The 25356-nt window shown below is 38.7% G+C and overlaps 1 protein-coding gene across 3 annotated transcripts in view; it reads left to right on the forward strand.

The window, feature by feature from the left end:
* Positions 1 to 25356, forward strand: part of LOC133652709 (ceramide transfer protein-like) — a 48942-nt gene that overhangs the window by 12907 nt on the left and 10679 nt on the right. The window contains exons 4-11 of one of the 3 annotated variants that reach the window (XM_062051742.1): positions 8869 to 8976; positions 9056 to 9194; positions 12336 to 12419; positions 12530 to 12687; positions 19400 to 19492; positions 19580 to 19666; positions 24341 to 24433; positions 24622 to 24699. In XM_062051742.1, the coding sequence (XP_061907726.1) occupies positions 8869 to 8976; positions 9056 to 9194; positions 12336 to 12419; positions 12530 to 12687; positions 19400 to 19492; positions 19580 to 19666; positions 24341 to 24433; positions 24622 to 24699 (840 nt within the window). Of the gene's footprint in view, positions 1 to 8868; positions 8977 to 9055; positions 9195 to 12332; positions 12420 to 12529; positions 12688 to 19399; positions 19493 to 19579; positions 19667 to 24340; positions 24434 to 24621; positions 24700 to 25356 lie in introns of all 3 variants that reach the window. The other 2 variants (XM_062051739.1, XM_062051741.1) reach the window with 2 other exon arrangements.

Consider the following 25356-nt stretch of genomic DNA (forward strand, 5'->3'; position numbering starts at 1 on the left):
TCCCATTATCGTGCATCCCTATTTTGCATAATAGGGCACTTTTAAGGTCTAAATATATATATATATATACACCTAGTGGTGACGTGCCGACGTAGTTAGTTGCCAAACCCCGCGAAATGAGGCATCCAAAACTGCAAAGACGAAGACGAAACTCATCATAGGTCTCCTTTAAATCGGTCGTGTTGATTGTAAATTGTGTAATTTGTCGGAGCAGATGCAAAATACAGTATATCTGACACAGAATAATATCAGCAGGTTATCTCCATAACAATGTTCATTTAGATTTGGTCATTCTGTTTTTGTTTTGGATTTTCCTGTGTTCTTTTGTGTTCTGCCCAACCCTTGCAAATTACTACCTTCATTATTTCTCAACCGTTGGTTGCAATAACGCCCAGCTAATGCAATTAATACCACAGAGCCACTTTTTGACCTAGCTTACCAGTCTCTCAGGAACTTTGATAAGACGCAGAGGGGAGATTCTCCTGTCATAATGAGTCATCTCCCAAGAGCATCACAAATATGATATTGAATCTATGTTGTACTTCCATTATTCATATTTTTTCCTATTACTCACGACCAAGCTTGGCTGTACTAATTCACTGAGCTGGGTGTGGCAGAGCAATGACACACATCCACAAATCCTTCTTTATGTCTCTCATTTCCCCCTGGGAATGTTAGGAATGAATGTGTGCAAGGTGGGGGTATCCCCAGTCATGAGAATCTATGCAGCTGCTCATTCTGCAGTGATAGCTTGTAGTTATTAAACGTCTGCCCACGTTAATGTTGTGTATATATGCTGTAGATTGTGTGAAAGGTTTTGTTCACTCTAATCTGTGTTGAACTTGGTGATTCAGGGGGAAAAATTGTTAGACAATATGAATGTATCTTTGTAAATAATAGTTAACTATGAAGATATTTGATGTATTATTGTTGTATGGTGGCTTACTGAACTTGTATGGAATGATAGCCAGCTTTGCTGGTTATATAAAAAAAAAAATGGTGCTGAGGCAGAGGTTCATGCGGGTGTTCCGTCCTGCCAGCTGAGTGTGAGTGGCCGCAGGTCTTTGGTCCATTAGCGGCAGTATGAGAGTTTTTAAGGGTTATGTTTGGACTGTGCCCTGCAGTAACCTCAGCACCTAATGGAATATTACCTGCAGGGCTGCTGATAGGTGAGCCTGTCTGTACTGCCCCCAGCTGGGCAAGAAAAGACCTGCATCAGGGTTCACGTTGCTATTCAACACTGTCATCCATTCTTATGATTAGTGCTGTCAAGTGATTTATTTCTTTAATCAGATGACTCACACATTTAACTTTGGATTAATCGTGATATATCACAAGGTATTACTTGCTTGCTTAAATTAAGCCTTGTTCACACTGCAGGTCAATTCTGATTTTTTTGCACATATGCAACCTGTATTGGATTTTTTCATATCAGTGTGAACGGTGCAATTCCGATTTTTTTTCATATCCGACCCAGGCACCTTTGGTATGTGGATATACATCAGATATATATGCAATGCGTCCTCAATATGAACGCATTCATCTGACCAGAACTTCATCAAAAAGTGATTTGCCAAAATAGACTGTTACAAAGTAAATAGTTGACAACGGAGCAGAAAACTGGTGAAAACAATGTTTTAGGAACTCGCGTGAAAGTTCCACGACTCCTGTCTCCGACTGCTTGCCCAAAGACATGCTCTTCAAGCAGACATTGAAGCAAAATATCCCGTAAAACTGCGATCCCCAAAATACTTATCCTCTTTCTTCCTAATCTCCTACGCACAATATTTCCATACAGAAAATGTTGACTTTGATTGCACAAAATCCTTGAAATTGCCACAAATGCGTCAGGACTGAGATCAACTAGAGTTGAGGCCATGTTTACTTCTGCAAACACTGCAGTGTGTGCGACATCATGACGTCATGTTAGCATGCGGGTCAGATTGCATTCACAATAACCTAATCCTAACCCTTTTACCCTAACCCTAAATGGCATATTTTTGTGATGTGACGGTCACTAAAATTATTGGATTTGACAAAAAAAAATTCAGATTGGAAATCCGACTTTGCATTGTGATGGCTAGCCTTTGACAAACGAGAAAAAAGACCCCAATATTTGGATGTCAACAGTTTAATCTAAAGTCCAGTCAGGGTGTATATTTGAGTGAAATTTGCTACTAACGACTACAGTAGTTTTATGAGGTAATGTAATAATGTACAGGATTTACCTTGGCGAGCAGACTTCTACGGTATACCCTTCCAGCTGTTTCTCCGTCAAACACACAATCAGCAGCTTTTCCATATTTTAATGGGTAAAGTCTGTCGTTTAGATATTATTTCAACATTCTTGGACGGCGTTCAGTAAGATGCAGACTAGAAGTGATACGCTCAAAATGCTTCGTATTGTTTTTAATGATTTATTTCCCTAAAGGAGTCCTATTAAGTTCTGTATGTGATGTTACCTTTGTTGTGTATTTGGGATCCCCCTATATCCCAGAAATTTGACATCAAACCATGGAGGAACAGCGGAGATATTTGAAAAACAATCTTGCCTTCTTCCAAACTTGCTCCAAAAGAGCCTTTTGGAATTTGAGACTTAAGTGATGCATTTTCCCTTGGTTAACGTCAGTGGATATTTATATTTATGGTAGAAGTTTAACTGAAGAGCTTTGCTCAAGTCTGCCGTTTTTATTAGATAGTCTGTAAAACAAAATCTATGCCAATTTGGCCAAAGCACCACCATGCCGTGTTATGGAGACCACAAAGAAATGTTTTTAACGTAAGAAAAAACATCATAATATGAGCTCTTTAATTCAAAGAATATCTGTCAGAATTTACTGACAGTTTGGTTATGTTTGGGTTTTCCTTTGTGTTTGTGTTTATTTCCTGTCAGCGCTTTTCATTTAGTTCCACTCCCTGCATGTCTCCCTGACCGCTTGTTTCCCTCACCTGTCCCTGATTGGCAGCCTGGCACACCTGGTTGCAGTTGCCAATCAGGCTGCTATTTATGCCTGCCTCGCCCTCCAGTCAGGGCTCTATGACGGTTTCCTGGTTCCTGTTTTCCCTGCATGTGCACTTACCAGTTGCACTATTTCCTTTTTGACATTAAAGTCATGCTTTCCTGTGCTACGCCTGCCATCTCTGCATCTTGGGGTTCAAGACTGACAGCACCTGACAATATCATCCTTTTCTTCCAGACTCTCCTCCACACTCGCTTTCTTTGTCACAGTTGTTGGAAAAACAAAGTTATGTCGATGTCTAGTGAAAAGCTAATGCTATCGTGTAAGACGGGATGTTTTGGTTGAGTTTTAATGTATTTTTATTTCCCTGTGAAATTTTCCAGGCCAACTAATGGCGTGGATGCTTGTAACTCAAATTTTTGCTTTCAACTTAAATCACACGAGGCGTGCTCTTATCTCAAAACACTCTTAAGTTGAGGTACCATTAATGCAATCCTTTTTCCTTTTTAAAAAGTACAAGCATGTGTTTACAGGCACACAAGTCAGGTTTTTAACAAGCCACCAAAATGAAGTGCTTTGGTGTTAAGCAAAATACTTTTGGCCAGGTTGGCTTTATAAGTGGGAGTGTTTGTGTTGGTTGTGTGAAAAGTTGCTCTAAATGTAGCGACTTCAAGTGCGGTCCTCGATGATTAATGCATTTTTCAAGCCCTTGTTCTCGCAGCAACCACAATCAAGAGGGACACACAAAACTCTCCATCGCACCAGCAAGACTGTTCCATTTTGTCGTGTTCCTAGGGGTGGAAGAGTAGCACATTTTTTTATGCCCCCTCCGCGCAATTTGTCATCACTGCTTCAGGCTGCTTGCTTGTGCTTTATTCTTAAATGGATAATCCCAACAAGCATGGACAAAAAAAGTGAAACAAGTAAAGCAGAAGAATCTTGGAAATGTTTCCCCTTCCTACCTCCCCCCCCGTGTTTCTCTCTCTAAATCTGCAACAGTCTACTGTAGGCTGCGTCCATCGCCCACCCGTGTGATACATTTTATTACCCAAACAGCACCAGACCGCTCTGATCTTTCTCTGTAATGCATACATGCTTGCAAATGGAATCCCTCCCCGGCTCGCGCTCATGCACTCGCACGCTCACTGGGTCAGCGATGGATGCTGCGCATAAAGACGGGCAGGATGAAATGGTTTCACATATCCGGGTGTGTGGTCTTGTGTGATAGATGTGCGCGGGCTAAAAGCTGGGCTGCTTCACTCTTCTGAGGAATTCTCCATTTCATCTTTCAATGTCTTCTGCTCCTGTTCCAAACCAGTGGATGTTTTTTTCCTCCCTTTTTTCTGTTATCTTGATGCTCTCTCTCCTTAACAAACTCAACTGAGTCTCTATTGCTGTTCTTCTCCGCCTCCTCCTCTTGCTGCTTTTGTGCCAGTAAGGTGTGTCCGGGGAAACTGGAGTACTGGACTTGAGCGTCTGAACTGTCAGAACACACTGTGGTGTTTGGGAGTGGGAAACGCCTGGGCCATGTTGGGGCCAGCAAACCACCGGGGCTGCAGCAGTGTTCTGCTCTGCTTTGGCTGCTGGAATGGTCGAATGGTGGGCTCATTTCATGCTGGCATGCTGCCTGATAACACACATCATAGTACTCTTGTGCCACTATTCCGCATGTCTTGTTCGCCCTTATTCATAACGTTATCTATATCAGTACGTGCATGTTTACAATGTCAGCGTTACTCGCTCTGGAACTATTCGTGAAGATCAATTTGTCTTGAATTTGACTTCTGCATGCAATGACTACTGCAAGAATTAATTATTGCACATCTAAGGGTACATTAACTCAAGGGTTTTCCAGGCCAAGGACCCATAAATTGATGGAAAGAAGGCAAAGGACTCCCTACTTATAAATTTTGTATGCAATTATGATTGCATTTTGCATTAAACTAGTCCCTAAAGGTACCTTGTTATTGTGCAATAATAATGAAATTCAAAACAGTATTGTGCTGTTAATGCTAACTGGCAACTGGTGTGCAAATTGCTAGCTGGAGGGCTGTACGCTTATTTTTCACTTGGAGCACCAGTGCTACTAAATGGGGGGGAATTAGTAGCACAGGAAAAAAATGTGGTGCAATATGGAATGTCTTTAATATCAAAAATGTAATTAACACTCAAGCAATGTACGCATGTGCACTCCTACATATAAAAACAAAGCCATCATAAGGCCAATTGCAATCCTCAATTAAGCACAGGCAACAGCCCTACATTTTGTAGCATTGTTGCTAACACTAGTGTAGGGCCAGGCGATATGGACCAAAACCATACGATTATAGTTGGGCTGAATATCGATATAGGATATACAGTAAATTGCGATAATTTTTCTGTAAAGTGAGGTTAGACAAAGTTAAACACAAACAAGTGTTGAGTTGTTTTATTGAAACCATTTTTTTTTAAATGTTGGTTTCATGTGTAGATGCACATAAAAAAAATATTAAAAGGGGTCATATAAGGTTTGCATGTACTGAAACATGTGCATGTAGAACATGCAGAGCTGATCTACTAAATATGTGCAAAGTGGATTGCATCCATTAAGTGAGCAGAATAAGATGTGCAATCAGTTTTGCTTAATATTAATATGCAAAATGTATGCTGATCATGAAAACGGCCACTAAGGGAGGAAAATATGCAAATATTATTATTTAGCACGCGCAATGTAAATAATCAACACGCATCACCGTTTTGGGAGCACTGTTTCATTTTATTTAGCACGTTTCAGAAGGATTTGCAAACTGACAGTTCCACACATGGCTGCAAAATCAGTGCTTGTGCTGCATAGACAGACGAGAATCGTCCGTCCTACGTGTGTGTCAACATTTAGGACCGTAGAAATAAAAATATTAGACATATTGTCAATTCAGCTACATAATTGTATAATTTTAGAGCTGCTAGAAGACTTAATGGGCTGATTAAAACACATTCAATTGATGCGCTTTGGTGTCCTTAAATATTTTATTAAGGATGTTTGCTTTTTTCACATAGAATATATATCATTAAAATATTTCTTATATGAAAACTACATCAATATTGAGTGGCGTAAGTGTAGCCCCCCCACATGCAGCTTCAGCAGAAACAAAATGGTGTCAATGTAGATGCACTGCACAACTGCTTCTAAAATGCCCATAAAAAGTGGTAGATGTCTCCTGCTTGTTTGAAAACATAGCAAAATGCCACAGGTAGGAGCTTGTATAGCACATGCAAAATCCTCATTTCAATAAGGCGTTCTGCACCACTTTAAAATTGTACACAGTCTTAGTAAATCATACGCAAGACGCCCACTTACAGTACATGCGGATTTCCACGTAGTGTTTGGATCTTACTTAGTAAATTAGTCAATTAGGTTTATGACGTTTTGTTCGTGTTTGAAGACTTTGAGTGTCTGAGCTACAGCTCTGTCCCTCTTTGTGCATGGAGGAGGGACACACACAGAGTGATCAGTGACACTTCCGCATCAATCACTTGTCCCATTTGGTTATGGTTTAAGTTTATTTTGAACATGCTATACAGTTGGGCGAACAATTTACTCTAGTTTGTTCAACTTTGGATGGATTAATTTTAGGAGCAAAATGCAATTAAAAGGGTTAAAATTTGTATTTGACGTGTGCTCCTTTTTTTTCTTTTTTTTAATACTCTCATGACCTAGTTGCAAATGTGAGTAAATTGCTCTCATTGTACAGCCTTGAACTGGCAACTAGCGTGCTAATCGCTAGCTGACAACTAACGCATTAATCACTAGCTGGCAACTAGGGCGCCAATTGCTAGCTGGCAGCTAGAGTGCCAATTGCTACCTGACAACTAAAGCGCTAATCGCTAGCAGATACCTAGTACACTGATCGATGGATGACAACTAGAGCGCCGATTGGTAGATGGCTAATCACTAGCTGAAAATCGCTGAAGCACAGTCTTATTCTCTTATACTACACTGCCACACTTCCATTACAGTTTGGGTATGACTACACTGCCACAGTTCCATTACAGTTGGGATATGAGCATTAGCAAAGCAGAAGGGTCAAAACAGCATTAGTGACATACTTCCAAAAATAAGTAAATATATGGGAAACACTGAATTTGTTTAAAGATAGCAAGCGCTAAGAAAAAGTGTTGTACAGTATTCAATACGAACAATACTGAAAAAAGCAGGTATTGATGTTTTTTTTGCATATTGGTATCAACTTGGTATTAAAGTATCGAAACTTTTGACAACCGTAGTCACTTTATATGCATACAAGATACAGACATTGCATTGATTCCATTCCAGAGTTTGTACAACCTAAAGTAATGCACCATGTTGTTGTGTACACTTCAAAGTCCACTGTTAAAGTTGATGAGTAGATCTTATGACTTTGTGTTCTCTGACCAGGAACCCAAAGTGGTCGATAACTCCATACACAAATTCAGACTTTAAAGCTCAATAGTACCTGTTAACCCTCGTTCAAGTATGGGACTTCATTTCTGCATCTCCGATCCCTTTAAAGGTTTCTTCTTTTTCCCCAGTTAGGGTAATTTCTGCATCTCCGATCCCTTTTAAAGGTTTCTTCTTTTTCCCCAATTAGGGTCTTGTAAGTTTTTCCTTGTGGGTTGAGATCGGGGGATGCCGTTGTGAGTTGGAGTTTGAGGCCCTTTGAGTCACTCAGAATCAGAAATACTTTATTAATCCCGTGATAAATTGTGATTAGGTGCTACATAAATACAATTTTATTGATTGATTGAAGAATTACATGCTGCAGTGTCAACTGCTCTGCAGTGATCCCTTTTCTTCATGCCCTCAGTCTCCTGTTGAATAAAATGTTTCCTTACCATGGCCAACTGCCAAATTCAAGGAAGTAGGAAAGGAGACCCTCAATTATTAGCACTGTTTGTTCCGAGTGATCCATTCAAGGAAGCCCATGTTAATTATTTGTACATTGTATTTCAAAACCTAGTAGTAGACTACAGCTGGGCCGAGCTGGTACTGTACAGGGGAAAAGTGGTAATGGTTACCTTTTGAGTCCAATTATTAGATCTATGGGTACACAGAATCGGTACCTTTTTATTTAGAGTCAAGCTTTCGTTTCAGCAATTTGCAGGGCATGTTTTGTATAATCACTGGTAGTTTCCCTTATAGCTCTGTCCAAATCAATGATATTGACTCGAATTAAAAAAAATAAAAAAATGCACAACCACTGTGAGATGAACTCAAAACTTAAATTAGTTTTGCTGCTTGACCAGCAGTATGTGCAAATAAGTGAAAAGATCACTATGGCAACAAACCAGTAAAAAACATTTCATTTTCTTTGCTGCGTTACTTACTTGCTGTTGCTGCACCTCAATCAGTGCAAGCTTTGCAAGTTGCATTGCATCCCGTCTAAGCTTTCTGTATGTTATTGCCCTCAATGAGAGCAAAAATGCAAATGTGGGATGAGTGGGCATCCTTGGCATCTTGTCGCACATACGCCACATTTTTAACACATTTTTGTATTTTAGCAGAGTTGAGGAATCTCAATCATTTTTATGTTTATGTGACTTATTTCCTACTTATGTCTTTTTGTCTTGAATGCTAAGATGAGGTATGTCGTCATTCAGACAGAATGGGCTTTATGTCTGGTAGCAGTTGTCTGTTCATCGGTCCCATTGTTTCTCCAGTGTTTGGCTGTGTAGGTGGAGGTTCTGCTCTTTTCCAGCTCAGCATTGCTCAGTGCTGCTGACTGCGAGAACTGTTCTACCCTCTCTGTTTTCTTTGTGCCAGCTTCAGACTTTGGCAGCACGTCACTTAATGTCTCCAGTATTTTTCCTCTGTCTCTAGTACTCTTCTTTCCCCACTTGTCTTACTTACTTTTTATTCTGCCTTGCCTCCTTGTTGTCTCTCATTCTACAGGCGGAGTCCGGGTATGGGTCCGAATCTAGTCTGAGGCGTCATGGTTCCATGTTGTCTCTTACCTCAGCAGCCAGTGCCTTGTCCGCCACGTCCACATCCTCCTTCAAGGTAAGTGCACACTCCACCGGACAAATGCAATTAACGATCTGATGTTCTGAATCCTAAAATGGCATGTCTTCCGATTTAGAAGGGTCACAGGCTATGTGAGAAGCTAGCAGAGATGGAGACCTTTCGGGACATTCTTTGCAGACAAGTGGACACGCTGCAGAAATACTTTGACTCCTGCGCTGACGGTGTCTCCAAAGATGAATTTCAGAGGGACCGAGGTAATCTTTCCTATTAATGCACTATACTAATAGGCTTGTATTCTCTAAGGCAGGGCTATTCAACAAAATTGTTTTAGGGGCCACATATACGAAAAACTAGGGGCGGGGAGCCTTGGTCGGACCTGGCCCTTTACTATCATTCTTATTTTCTTCATGTTTTTGAGGCCTATGTCTTTTGTCAGAGTTACACGTTTCTAGGGAAAAAAGCCCTATGCCAAATACAAGTGTCCGCTGCAGTGGATGCTGGCCTAAATTGAGGCCCGAAACCGAGTTTTATATTTTGACTCAAACTTAATTAGATGCATATTTTGGATCTAGTTCAGAGTTATTTTGGATGCATAAAAGCATATTTAACATGATGAAAAGTAGGGCTGCACGATTTTGAGAGAAAAACAAATTGGGATTTTTTTTCTTCTTGCGATAGCAATTCGATTTGTGATTTTATTTGTTATACATAAAATTGCATAAAACTGCAAAAATAATGAGTGATGGAATACATGTTACTTTTACACTGTCAACATATTCATATCTCAAGGTTCCTCACATTAGAACAACATGCAATGATTTACTTTCAAAAATATTTGGCTTTATGCAGACAGACAAAGTTTTTGTCAACATCACGCTCTTTAAAGAACTATTTTATTAAAACTACTCAGTGATTATAATATAATGTAATCATAATATGTAATAATGCAGGTAACCATATAAAAGGATATCAACTTTTATTTCTGATTACTGTAGAATTGTTTACCATTGTACTGTAATTGGAAGGTAAATAACTTTTTTACCCTAAATAAATTAACAAAAAAATTGACCTAAATAGATCTTAAACATCTTAAAGTGCATTTTTTTTCCCAGATGGAAAAATGAGTTTGGATGTTGTCTTTTTGTGTATTATGCTCACGTGACCGCGACAGCATTTTTGTTCAGTCGTCCGTCTGATTTAAGTTAAACGGAACATTTGGCTGTATAATCTTTTTCCTCCTAATTCGTGTTAGTTTGCAGCACTCCTCACCGGCGAGGCTCTCTGTACTATGTGTGTGTTGGCGGTGGTGCACTGCTTTCGTCTTCGCCGAGCCAAAGATTGTTAATGACTGAAAAGAGGGATCACTCCGTTCAGTTAATTCCACTGCAGTGTTTCCCATAAACTGCCAAGATACCTGTGGCGGTGGGGGCGTGGCCACCATGACATCATTGAATAATTTGCATAATTTACTACAATGACATGATTTTCTCTAAAAAGGCTCAACATGTGCTGTTGACCTCTTGGCCAGGTCACCCTTGTGAAAGAGATCTTGATCTCAATGGGTTTTCTTATCTGGTTAAATAAAGGTTCTATCTAAAAAATGTATACTTACTAATTAATAATAACAGTTTTGTTTTAGACGTCCATCCATCCATCCATCCATCCATTTTACAATATAATTACAACACTTTATGTACATATTTATATACAGATTTGAACAATAAGTGAAATATATTTATAAATTGTGGTTCTTACAAAAAATATATCTTATAAAATATAAAAGCTAAAATGTCTCTTAAAGCTCTGCCCCTTTAATTAGTGCATACTAAATAATTTAACTTTAGCCTACTACTACAACCATATTATTTACCAGCAACATAAAGTGAAACAGAGGCAGAGGTGTCCTGCCACAGTCAGTAACAAATAAACAGAAAACAGTAGTGGTCAAATACAAATAAGGCAACAAGAGAAGTATCCTACACTTCTCTTTTGTAAAGTAAATCTGAACGGCCTATATGGGCATCTACATCAACTATATGATTTGCCTGAAAAGCTGGACAGGACAAAAAAAAAAAATAATTAAATAAAATTAAAAAAAATAAATAAATAAATAAAAAAATCTATTTGTGGCGGACGTAATTCTTTCATGGCGGGCCGCCACAAATAAATGAATGTGTGGGAAACACTGCACTGTTAAATAAACGTGTTGAGAGCGATGCAGAAAGTAAGACATCTCTTTTCCTATTTGAAACGAGAGACGAACAAACGCAAGGCTCAATAATTCTGACTGGCCAACATGTCTGTCACTCAAATGCTGGTCAACGGCGGAGAAAAAAGACAAACAAGACTCTTGCCGTTATTACCGGCACTAAATAAAGCCTCAATGTTAATTCGATTTCGATTAATCGTGGAGCCCTAATGAAAAGGTAAATTAGCAAACCTTTCTGGCTCAATTCCTACCGGGGACCAAACCCAGTACATCTTGCTTATGGAATGAAGCGGAATTTCCTATTACATCCTTAACAGTGACGCGGGCAGGAAGCGGCGAGGAATAAGTTTGCGGCAAAATGTCACATTACAGCAGTATTAAAAACAAAACAAGGGGAAAAATAATCTGTCCTAACTTGTACGGCTTTTTGTAAGTTGTTTCTTTGAGAGTCAGTCACTCTTGCAGCTTTCTGTAACTTTTATTTTATCACATTTTTTTGGAGAAGTCAGGGTTTCCCACAGATTGCCAATATACTTGTGGCGGTGGGGGCGTGGCTGGGACAGGGTCAATATCACATCATATAATTTGTATAATCACTGATGTTGTATATATTCTATTTAAAAAGAAAAAAACAATTTATATTAACATGTATTTGTTCTTATATTGTTTTTCTCTCTTTCTTAATGTTGCTGCTTATTGTACAATGTAAAACAGGCCGCACTTTTTTGAAGTTTCTACAGACTTCTCCAATCCTTTTTATTGACTTATTATTTTTTAAATAACGACTAGCAACAAATATACTATCTTTACTAGTGTTGTTGGAAAATGTATTTGTGTTTGGAGACTCTACGGTCACAAAACACTCGCTCTTGTCACACTTGCCTGGCACTGCTGCTTCAGCTGGACTTTTTCTTCTTTGAGGGCGCCACTGTCCCTCTTAATATTTGCACATTGCACATTTTGTACATCACTGTCCGGGTATATCTTTGATATATTAAAGTACGTCATCATCGCAGATGTACTGCTCCCGCTCCAGACAATCATGTGTGTCGTGCTTACGTCATCACAACATCTGTTTTGGCAGTGTTTTTTTGTGATCAAAGTCGTGGCCAAAAGGGCTATTTTTGATAACCCATTAATACAAAGGGTTTTCATAGATTGCGCTGACATGTTATTTTTCCAGTAGTGGACGAGGATGAAGACGACTTTCCTGCTGCCTCAAAAGCCGATGGTGATTGTCATCACAACAATAATGGCAGCAAAGAGAAACGTGAGTATACCACTGATAATGACCGCCTGTAAAAAAAATAAAAAATAAAATCTAGTCTTGAAGTTGTCACGTTGGCTTTTTTTTTTTGTGTTCTTGCCTGCCTGCACCAGTGTTCGCCCCGGCCAGTCCTAAAGGCATCAATGGCATAGACTTCAAGGGGGAGGCCCTCACCTTCAAAGCCACAACAGCCGGCATCCTTTCCACTATGTCACACTGCTTAGAGCTGATGCTCAAACGAGAGGACAGCTGGCAGAAGAGACTGGACAAGGTACTGAGCTGCTTTACACTCAAAGGGACTAAACCAGGGGTCGGCAACCCGCGGCTCTAGAGCCGCATGCGGCTCTTTAGCGCCGCCCTAGTGGCTCTCAGGAGCTTTTTTAAAAATGTATGAAAAATGGAAAAAGATGAGGAAAAAAAAAAGTTTTTGTTTTAATATGGTTTCCGTAGGAGGACAAACATGACGCAAACCTCCCTAATTGTTATAAAGCACACTGTTTATATTAAACATGCTTCACTGATTCGAGTATTTGGCGAGCGCCGTTTTGTCCTACTAATTTTGGCGGTCCTTGAACTCACCGTAGTTTGTTTACAAGTATAACTTTCTCCGACTTTCTAGGACGTGTTTTATGCCACTTCTTTTTCTGTCTCATTCTGTCCACCACACTTTTAACGTTGTGCGTGAATGCACAAAGGTGAGTTTTGTTGATGTTATTGACTTGTGTGGAGTGTTAGTCAGACATATTTGGTCAGTGCATGACTGCAAGCTAATCGATGCTAACATGCTATTTAGGCTAGCGATATGTACATATTGCATCATTATGCCTCATTTGTAGGTATATTTGAGGTCATTTAGTTTCCTTTAAGTCATCTTAATTCAATTTATATCTCATGACACACTATCTGTATGTAATATGGCTTTTAATTTTTTGCGGCTCCAGACAGATTTGTTTTTGTATTTTTGGTCCAATATGGCTCTTTCAACATTTTGGGTTGCCGACCTCTGGACTAAACAGACGGCATTAATGATAACCCGCAGTAAAAACCCAGACGGTTGATATACCGTTTCAAATGAAAATAAGCATAGAACCGCACTTTGAAAAACTCACAAACCAGTGATACCGCTCGTTTCCTCGAGAAGCTACATAGCGCGCTACTTCCTTGCTTAAATGCTAACAGGAATACAAGACACATTGTCTTTCCCCATTATGAACGTCATACTATAGTTGTATAAACACATTGCTGTCTCAGCAACTTAGCTATTCAATTGTGCACATACAACCTATTGGCTGTGTTCAGTCCGGAGATTTCTAGGGTGTCCCCAAACCTCTCATAAAAAACGATTAATAGTTTTCTTTAATTTAAAACAAATGTTTTTCTTAATTTGTGCGCTCAAAAGTACATACGTTTTTGCAGCCACCCACACACACATGGATTCGTGTTACTGTGCCGACCTCACTCAATATATTGTCTGTTGATTTAAAAAAAAAAAAAAAAAAATTTGGTTAAAGTATTCCAGTGTGTATAAGTACTTTTTGAGCATGTTCAAAAATAACATGATAATAATAAATGTAGTAATTTTGGTCACAATAACCGTGATATATCATTTTCATATCGTTACATACCGAAGACAGACAGAAGTCTAGTGTCCACTCAGTTTACTCAACCCACATCATAGACTACAGCCCACCAACTGCATGACTTAATGAAAAAAAACTGTGTATATTTTGATGAGCTTGGGTCAGAGACACTTCAGCTTCCTTGGGAGTGCTCTTTATTGCATTAGCAATAAGACACAATGACTTCCTAGGAGTTCTACTTAGAAGTGGAAATGACAGATGGATCATGACACAGAACACCAATCAAACACATTAGAACAAAGGCATCATTTAAAAGGGTACTTAAACACACGGGGGGACCATTACTAAATGGGGGACGACTTACAAGCGGAAACAACAAACCGCTAGGCACTAAACTATAAGTACTACCTCAATTCGTATAACAAGGAAGTGTAACGCTGCAATATGTTTCATACCTCAGTTTTAAGGTCATGGCTTTGGTTTATTTTGCTACAGTAAGGGGACTGCTTTGCTTTAAAGGACCTATGAGGAATGTTGTCTTTTCTCACTTATAAGTTACAATACTTGTGTTAAACAATGCCAAAGCATCAAATCATAAAATTCATGCATTTTGGCATAAGTTTGCAAGCAGTTTTGGATGCCCTTGTTAGTGGGGGTTTGCAATCTGGCTACGTTGTGACGTCACCATTAGGTGGAAGTACTTATTTAGACAACAAGTAAAGCTCTCAGCCTAAGACATAATGTACAGTAAGTTAAATATATATATATAATGGATTCCTGTCATTTATCTTTCTGTAATACATTGCAGTGAAAAGTGTCATAGTTTAGACATGGGTGCAATACCAATTGTAATACATTTGATTCAATACAAATTATTTGACAGCCCTAAACGACAGACTGGAGATTTCAAGTTTTCAAGCCCTGGCTTCTCTTTGGCACCATCCCGAGCCATGACTCCCGCTAGCCACAAACATCCAGAGTAGACATGTACACATCTGTACTAGTGATAAGAGATATGGCATTAAAATCAATATAGAAACTATATTGCAGTTTGATTGTATTGCATCCTGCTGCAATAACGATATATATTTGTTTTGTAAATGATGACATTTCAAAACAGGTTATTGTAGAGGCTCCTAATTTGGCTGCTGATGTATGCAGTAACATATTACGTCATTTACAGTGTAGTATTTTGTCAAAATTATTATTAATTCCATCATTATTGATTGTATTATTTTGTCAAAATCTACTTGCTAATTTACTGATAATAGTTGGTTACTTTCTGCTGTAACATAGCTACACTTCTGGTAAAATGTACTAAGTTAAAGTTAACATACCCATGATAGTCACACATACACTAGGTGTAGCGAAATTATTCTCTGCATTTGACCCATCACCCTTGATCACCCCCTGGGAGGTGAGGGAATCCTTTTTGGTGATTTAACCCCCAATTCCAACCCTTGATGCTGAGTGCCAAGCAGAGAGGTATTTTTATAGTTTTTGGTAAGGACTTATTCTTCTGTTGTTTGGATACTTCATAATAGTTTTGGGTGATACAACAGATTTGGGTATCAATCCAATACAAAACTGTTACATGATCATTATTGGCCATACCATTGCTGATACTTTAAATGTTCAAGATTGTCGAATGATGACATTTTTTATCACAACTACAACCAGACAAAAACACAGAACGACGGTGTAACAATATCAATTACATTTTAAAGTATTTCTTACTATTGGCTCTGATTTATATATTTAGTTTTTGCCATTAAAGCCCTCCTGTGTCCAGGGACTTACCGTATTTCCTCAGTTTGTAAACCATAACCTAAACCACAAAATAATTTTTGATAATACAAAATATCGATCTAGCAACTTTAGTATTGAATATATGCTAATACTATACTTGTTATCGTTATTTGCATCAATCCAACCACCTTTTGTTTACATTCAAGAGCTCTAGCTTGGGTTAGCATATCTTCCTAAGGTGTGTAGTGTAACATATTTAGCTATCCCACGATCTCCAGTGATAATGCTACTTATAAGAAAAAGTTTATTTGCCGCCATGGAGGCAAAGATTGATGACTTAGATGCTGCTTTGCACTGTGGGAGGAAGTTAGCCGCTAGCGACAATTTTACATTGCGCTGAGGACGCGTTTGTTCACTTGTCGCTGTTTAATTTGCTTGACACAGCTCGAATGTGTCATCAATAAAAGCTCAGACATGGACTCAATTTATATCATTTATATCGTCTATATCCCGCAAACCCGACTCTGTACCGTACGTTTACGAATGTTCCATACTGAAAAATATGATTACTAATGTGTTAGACGCCTAAACATACGTGTTCACCTCCAATTTTACAGACTACCATTTTTGCCCTTTACATGTAAATAATTTCAAAAAAACTTACAAATTGAAACTTGTCAAAATTGCATATTTACACTCCAAAAACTAATTTGCCATCAAACTGCAAGAACCTTTTTGTAAACATCCCAGGAGAGTGAAAGCTTGTAAAAACAGAAACTCCATTCTGTTTCATGTGGTCAGGTCATGGTGTCTAATATCTTGTTCCGTAAATGGCAGTCATTTCCTGAATGGGCGTGTCAGTGGGCGTTGCTAAGTGGATGCTATCTGTCTACGTGTTCACAGCCTTTGTCCTTTGTATTCCGCTGTGTGACAACACTGAGCTTTACGGTGTTGACAGCAAGCTAATAGGAAACCTATTAAAAGGTCAATATTTTGCAAAAGGCTAAAGGAGGGCGTTCTTGCTCTCAAATCAATGTCTGGACATTTTCGGAAGACTCCTACATGCTTACACATACAGTAAATGCACCTGTTGCTTTTAGTAAGCATCAAGCCACAGTGTGCATGACTTATGGCGATAAGACACGCAATAATTTTTTTTGTTTGAACCTTTGAAACCTGTGTGTGTGTCGGTACAGGAATGCTCCTGGCTCTTGATCAACTCAGCTCATGTTGTCAAACCGGTTTATGTGTAATGGCTTGCTGCCCAACCCTAAAAAGTACAAAAGCCTAGGTAGTGCTCAGTGTGTCTTGGACTGCTCAAGTAAAACAAACTCACCTTTTTATATGTGGTTGTAAGTATGCGCTTTAGCTGCCAGTGTGGCGTTGGGAAGGAGCACTAGTTAGCAAAGCGTAGCCGTACGGGAGACCGAACCAGAAAATGACTGCTCGGTCGTTCCGGTTTCGGAAGCCTTCGCTGCAGCGGCGATCAGAGGTGCACAAGCACCAGACGCAACATTGGATACCTTTACAGACCTGCAGCCTCTTCTTCAAAGTAGGTCTGATAATGGCTAAGCAGTTTGTTCCTTGACCAGCGTCAACAACTATTACCACACTTTGTTTTTTCCTCCCAGCGACTCTGTCTGGTTTGGTTTGACAGCGGCCATAACCTCTCCACTTAAATATAGTGTGCTTTTTATTGTGAGATCATTTTGCTCAGCTGAGGCAAAATTCATTGTTTAAACATTGTTCTATATATATGCTCTCATTATCAGTGTAACAGGCAAAAATAAATACTTGGACTGGTTTGTCAGGTTCCTGTGGGTTTGAAAGCCTCAAATCCAAATAGTAATACACATACAATGAATTGCAGCAGTGTGATGTTGTTTCTAGAACATTTGTCTGCTGTCTTGTCTTCCCTTGTGGCAGGGAGGGAAACATTAGCTAAACCTGTATCTGCCGCCATGATGACTTTCTTCTTTTTGTGAAGTCACTGGGAATCTTTCAAAAGGGAAGAGATGGATTTGATGCAGGTGTGCTCACTAACTGAAGACATGTTGTATGTGACATTTTGGCTAACTTATTTGGATTGGCCAAACGTTAGAAACACTTTCCACACTTCTCAGTATGATGTACTGCAGTTCTACACCACAACATACTACAATATAGTATGTATAGTATACACCTGTCAATGAACATTAAACCTTAGAATATATAGGTAGGATCTAGCGCTGTTTTTTTTGGCCATCTCACGATTGCAATTTTTGAGCTGACGATTCAATTCAAGATTGATTCTTAATTCAACATGATTCTTGTAATACAGTATATTATTTGGTATGTAAATGATGATAAAACCTTTTAAAACAGGTTTCAGGTTACAAAAGCTCCTATTGACTGCTGCTGCAATGTTGACCTAAAAAACATATTTTAAAAAATGTATTTTGACAATTTTATTTACAAAAGTCACAAAATAATAATAATAATTTTAATAATCAATCTAATAAAAGAAAATCGAGCAACCCAAACTCTAACCCAATCCCAGTTTTACAGGACTGAGTTTAAAAATGTACAAAGCAATTGAGAAGACATACGAATACAATACTTATTAATAAATACAATACTAAACAAGGAAAACTTAGACAAACTTTATTGATGCCCAAGTCAAATTGTTTGACACAAAAAATAATAAAATGGTAGCAATAATAATATAAGTGATAGTTGTTTCATGTTTTCAAAATTTAAAAAAAAAAAAAAAAGATTTTAAAAAAAGAAAAATGTCGGAATCCCCACCTCCCAAATTTTTTTTTTCATAACCAGTTCTTAAAAAATATGAATCTATTTAGAATCTGAATAAATAAAAATCGTGATTCTGGTGTGAATCAATTTTTTTGAGCACTCCTACTAGGACTTATGGAATATCTCATTAAACGTGGTACCATTAAATTTGAATCTGAACAACATTGCAGTCGGACTATTCAACCAAGCTTGCTCCCAGTAGGTCACAAAAACACAGCTGGACAATTCTTTCTGACCTTGTGCAATAAAAATAATGTTTGTTTTATGCCATGTTATGTTTATCACACCACTATGTGCAATGTTTACACTATGTGCATGTCTGTTACTGTTATCAGAAATGCTGACTACAAACCTTTATCTATACTCAAACTGCAGCCCTGTGCTGATCTATTTTTTTTGCTGAGAAAATTGCATGTATTTGTTTTTCCTGTATATATTTTCCTTATTTTTACCTTAATTTGTGTTTAATTTACACAATCCATGCCCTTTGCTGCTGTAATGCTGTAAATTTCCCTGTTGTGGGATAAATAAAGGATTATCTCATCTTCGGCGTGGCGAAGTTGGTAGAGTGGCTGTGCCAGCAATCGGAGGGTTGCTGGTTACTGGGGTTCAATCCCCACCTTCTACCATCCTAGTCACGTCCGTTGTGTCCTTGGGCAAGACACTTCACCCTTGCTCCTGATGGCTGCTGGTTAGCGCCTTGCATGGCAGCTCCCGCCATCAGTGTGTGAATGTGTGTGTGAATGGATGAATGTGGAAATACTGTCAAAGCGCTTTGAGTACCTTGAAGGTAGAAAAGCGCTATACAAGTATAACCCATTTATCATTATTTATTTATCTTATTGTCTTGTGTTTTTTTAGGAGCTGGAGAAGAGAAGAAGAGTGGAAGATGCCTACAAATCTGCTGTGTACGAACTAAAGAAAAAGTCGCAATACGGCGGTCCTGACTATGAGGCAAGATGGCGTTGCCTCATTGATTAGAAACAATTTTCGGTGAATTAGTGATTCCCAACTTTACTGAATACTGTTGTCCTTGTCCAGGAGGGGCCCAACAGTCTGATCAAAGAGGATGAGTTCTTCGATGCAGTGGAAGCTGCCCTCGACAGACAAGACAAGATAGAGGAGCAGGTGCGATGTTGGCTCACATCCACTTTTGAGTTGATGCATTTTATGATGACACTCTTAGCCTGTCTTCATGCGTCACCTTCTTATTGCTTCCTATTGTGCATCCATTTGTATGAACACGGGGCCTATTCTGGGCAGCTAGAGAGGTGAATGGTTTAGACTGCAGGGCAAGACTGAAGGCAGGTTGAATACCTCTGATGGACAAGGAGAGTGTATGAACTGCTCACCCAAGCAATGGATAAATGGAATTCTGATATATATACTGTACTTCAGAGCCTGACCTACTGCTAGTGTAGCTTATTTATGAGCTGATCAAAATGTTGGACACATTTCGTATTGGTACTTTACATTAGGGCTGTCGATTTATATTTGTAATCTCGTACAGTAATCCCTCGTTTATTGCTTTTAATTGGTTGCGGACATGACCACGATGAAAGAATTTCCACAAAGTAGGAATAATTATTTATAAATTGAATATTTCCATAGCTATAGAAATATAAAAATGGTTTAATTCCTTCTAAATACAATTTTTAACATTGTGGCAGCCCACTGTAGTATAGTTAGGATTTTATCGATACAAATATTGATATTTCCTATCGATACCGGTATTCATCGGTACTCTTATCTGTCTATGTATATAGTGTAAAAAAGATGTGAAAAAATTATTTCTTTATTGCCTTTTTTATTTGCACAAGAGGTTGTACACCACCAACATCATGTAACATCCCACAGCAGGATAGCCTTTTATCAACACCTGATTTTTAAGTCTAAAACAAGTCAACTATGTTTGCAGTGCAAGGTTCAATGCAGTTGTTATGTCATCATATTGTAAAGACCACACAGATTCATTACTATGTTTATATTCATTACAACTAATACTCAGCTGTAAACAATGTTTTTGTATGGCATTCATGTGCAGAGCTCAGACCTTTTACATGATACATCATATAAAATAAATCATATAAATCAATATTACATTTTTCACTTTTTTTAGTGAATTTACATTGGCCTGTGGATTACTGGATTGCTAGCAGTACGGTTGATGAAGCGCGGTAGTGGTGGTCGTGAGTAAAGCGCGTTCACTTCAAACCGACACTAACTCTAATATTAGTTTGGGACTTTTGAGGAGGAAATATTGTTTGTTGGTTTTGTGTTATGTTGGTTTTGTGTGGTGTTGCTTCCTTATTTGTGATTATTCCAAGCTGATTGACAGATCATACCCGTGTCTTTAATTATGACCTTTAGAAATACTAATAGCCGTATAATTTGTCTAGAATTCGAACGGTCTTCCTGGACCGAACTGATTAGGAACCGGTACCAGAAAAATACCTGTACTTGGTATACATCACTACCCTGTAGTCCACTCTTTCCATCCAATAAAGTCATGCTCCTTGTAGCCACAATACTGAACAGCATGATCTGATTGGTCTCAGTGGTTAATACTACTTTGGTATAGATATTTTTAGTTAATTTAAACATTTTTATGCTTGAAAATGCTTTACTTAGAGCAAACAGTCATATAATATGCTTGAAAAAATGAGTACAATTAAAGCTACAAGCAGCATTGAGCGGGCCCTCGCCCCCGTTGCTCTGAGGGATTCACGTGAGTCGGCCGGCAAGCATGACGCTTGTGGTCACGTCCTTGCACGCCCTGACCCACAGCCAAAAATTACGGGACCCCCAAAATATAATTTTTTCACCATACCTGACACGCCTGCAAAATATGGGGACATTCGTGCATATTAAGGGCCTCCAAAAAAGGCGTCTAAATATATAGAAGGAAAAACACAGCAATTTCAATACGGCCCTTGCGGGGCTCTGCATCGCCCCTGCAGGGTTTGCTCCGCTGCTCAGGCTGAAATTAAATTAAATAAAACCACTTCAAACTATCATCAGCATTTGTAGCAACTGACCAAGATCTTTGACATACTTTGTTAAAGTACAACTCTTTTTTTTCGCCCAAAAAAATCGAAGCGAAGTTTGGCGGCATACCACGCCCACATCTTATCGCAAAAGAAAAATGTGTTCACAATTTATCATCGCCTACATGTGTGGTATCTGTCATTTTAACCATGACTCATTTGGTCTACGGCCCTGGAAGGAGTTTGTTAAAGTAGGACACCTTTTTTTGGCCGAAGAACTGAAGATGAAAACCAAGCAGGCCGACTTTCTGTTCAGTTTTAGGTATGGATTCCTGAGACTTTTATGTGCGTCCCGTCGTGATGGATGTTTCCTGCTGTGCTTGTGTCGATATTTTTTTCTAATTTTAAAGGTGGCGCTAGAGCCAATTTTGAAATTTTATTTTCAGGGTGCCCAAAATCAAAAATTTTGGGCCATACCTGATGCCCCTGCAAAATGCATGTTAAGGGCCTCAAAAAGGCGTCCAAACATATAGAATAAAAAAGACAGCAATTTCAATCGGGTCCTTGCGGTACTCTGCATCGCCCCTGCAGGGCTTGCTCCGCTGCTCTAGCCTTGAAAAAACAAAAAAATCTGTGATCTGGCAAAAACGCAGTATTGTGTTTTAGCGAGGGACGACTGTAATTATCAATTAGTTTAGTCGATTAATTTAGTAATCAGATGTAACACACTCAATAGCCTCAATGTGTATTTTAGGGAAAATACCATATTTTTTTGCCTGCCATATCATTGATACATTTTTTCCTAATGAATGCACATCATCAAAATGCACTTTTAACATGTGTGAATTATAACACAAAAAAAGTATTTTTGCTTTGCTGACACAAAGATTATAACACCCATGCTCTCATGTGTACTCCATGCAGTGGCTGTGCCAAAACTGTCATTTTTATTAGTTATACTTATTAAACCAGGGGTGCCCACATATTTTCTCCAGGCGAGCTACTTTTCAATTGACCAAGTCGAGGGGATCTACCTCATTCTTATATATAATTTATATTTATTTGTTTATTAATGAGACGTTTTTGTTAACAAGTTAAAGGTGTTTAATGATAATACAAGCATGTTTAACACATATAGATTCCTTTCTTTCATGAAGACAAGAATATAAGTTGGTGTATTACCTGATTCTGATGACTTGCATTAATTGGATTCAGCAGTAGTGATGATAACGTCCGCATTTTCAAATGGCTTGCTAGCTTGTGCACGCCAGCTTTCTGAGACTCTTATTTTGTTACCTCAGGCAGGATGAAGCGGCGCTTTTATTGTGAAGATAGGAACTGTGCAGTCGGTCTTTAGAGTTTTGACGGCAGGTACAGCGCGAGAGTCTGTTGAAATAAAAAGTGTTTCTCGCCTTTCTGTCTGTCATTTTTTCTTAATAATGATCTCGTAACAGCCAGCATCATCTCACAAGATCCTCGAGTGCTGTGAATGTCTATCAAGTGACGAAAGTGACGTCTTGGTGAAGATTGATAATCGCTAATTTTTAGGTCAATTTTTTAAAAACCTGGCTGGCGATCGACCGATTGCTCGCGATCGGTAGCTGCATTAAACCATTAATTGAAGCAGCCAAATACAAATCAAAGCTTTTTTCCATCTTTTTTTCTTTCTAATCAAAATTATCGAGTTAATTGATTAATCTTCGATGCCCAACTTTATATATTGTATCCCACTACATTGAGTCATCACTGAGTTTTTTTGTGCACAGATTAATGTGGAATTTGGATCATGTTTCGTAAAACCGTACTTGATGTCTGTATTTATTTGATTTTTTTTTTTTTTCATAGATTAAATGTCATGGTTTAAACCAGTGGTTCTCAACCTTTTTTCAGTGATGTACCCCCTGTGAACATTTTTTTAATTTAAGTACCCCCTAATCAGAGCAAAGCATTTTTGGTTGAAAAAAAAAGATAAAGAAGTAAAATACAGCACTATGTCATCAGTTTCTGATTTATTAAATTGTATAACAGCGCAAAATATTGCTCATTTGTAGTGGTCTTTCTTGAACTATTTGGAAAAAAAGATATAAAAATAACTAAAAACTTGTGGAAAAATAAACAAGTGATTCAATTATAAATAAAGATTTCTACACATAGAAGTAATCATCAACTTAAAGTGCCCTCTTTGGGGATTGTAATAGAGATCCATCTGGATTCATGAACTTCATTCTCAACATTTCTTCACAAAAAAAGAAATCTTTAACATCAATATTTATGGAACATGTCCACATGTCTCAGCTGCATTACTGCTACGCTTTAACCAAGCCTCCATTGTTTTCTACATGGATAGTTGATTGACAGTTGGTGCCGTGTGGCACCGCCAGGTAGGGTGAAACCATCATGGCATGGGGGAAACTCTGGCTTTATGGTAATGAATGGAATAGCCTACTTGATTAGATGTTCAGTTTATGAACTTACATTCATATATTGTCGAAGTATTATTCAATAAATATATTTATAAAGGATTTTTGAATTGTTGCTATTTATAGAATATTTAAAAAAAATCTCACGTACCCCTTGGCATACATTCAAGTAACCCCAGGGGTACGCGTACCCCCATTTGAGAACCACTGGTTTAAACAATCGGTGCATTACTAGTCTATTAATGTATATGCATAATTGAACACCCTAAAGATAAAATCAGAGGGACCTGCCGAGGATTTCGCTAGCGATGTTTCCTAGCTATGCTCACTAATATGTTGGGTTAAATGCAGAATCTAGTTAGCATTCTGTCTAATCAAACTCTTGTCCCCCTCAGTGCCAGTCAGAGAAGGTCAGGATCCCCCGACTGACTCCAGTCCCCCCAGGCGATGTCTTTTCCAGCATCGGCACACACCGCTTCGCTGCCAAGGTTCTAGAGTCCGCTTATATCTTCTCATGTTCTTCCCTGCCTCTAAAATTCACTTTTTATCATGTGATATATGGCTACCTTTAACCTAAATAATCACGAGCTGATGATTCTTTCCTCTGGCTTTTTGCTTTTGCTGCTTCTCTCGCTCTGTTTTATTCTTCATTCTCATCCTAATGTCTGCTGCACAGGCGCATAGCTATTCCTCTTCCCTTTCCTCTGTCGAGCTTGTCAGTGCTTCAGATGACATTCACAGATTCAGCGCTCAGGTACTGTCGGAAGGATTTGCTGGGAAACCCTTTTTTTTTCTTGACTCCTCCCCTGCATTAGCAAACACTCCTTGCAGAATTGTATACTTAATGCAAGCGTTGGCAGCCTTCAGCAGGTTGAAGCGTTGAATCATTAATTCAATAAGTCACGGAGCCTAATATTTTGTATGTTTGCTTACTTTTTAATGTTTGCTCCACACATTCTCAGCACGTCTGTGATAACGTTCCTGCTACTGGGTGCCAGCTACACTGCTACATCCCATTAACTTAAACATTCACTGTAGAAACAATTAAATCAATACCATTTGTAAGGAAAAAAGGTAGGACTGAAGGTATTTAATATTTTGCATTATTCGATTATGTGGCAAATTCATCAATTATTATGTTTGTTATTATATATTTGTTTCACCGAATCTGTGCCATTTGTTTGGTGTACCTCTCAAAAAAACTCCACTCTAAATCTGTTGTCTCGGGACACTCCTACTACAGTGGAACCTCGATATACTCACCCCTCTAATTGCAAACTTTTCGATTTACGAACCTTTATGCCGCAGCCTTTTTGTAGAGGGTTTAGCCACCTTGTCACATTCTGTTTACACATCCATTACTCAGCTGCCACTTCTCAGTGCTTCAGTGTGTGTTTCTTTTCTCGCCATT

The sequence above is a fragment of the Entelurus aequoreus genome, linkage group LG06 (genome assembly GCF_033978785.1).
Source record: "Entelurus aequoreus isolate RoL-2023_Sb linkage group LG06, RoL_Eaeq_v1.1, whole genome shotgun sequence".
NCBI lineage: Eukaryota > Metazoa > Chordata > Actinopteri > Syngnathiformes > Syngnathidae > Entelurus > Entelurus aequoreus.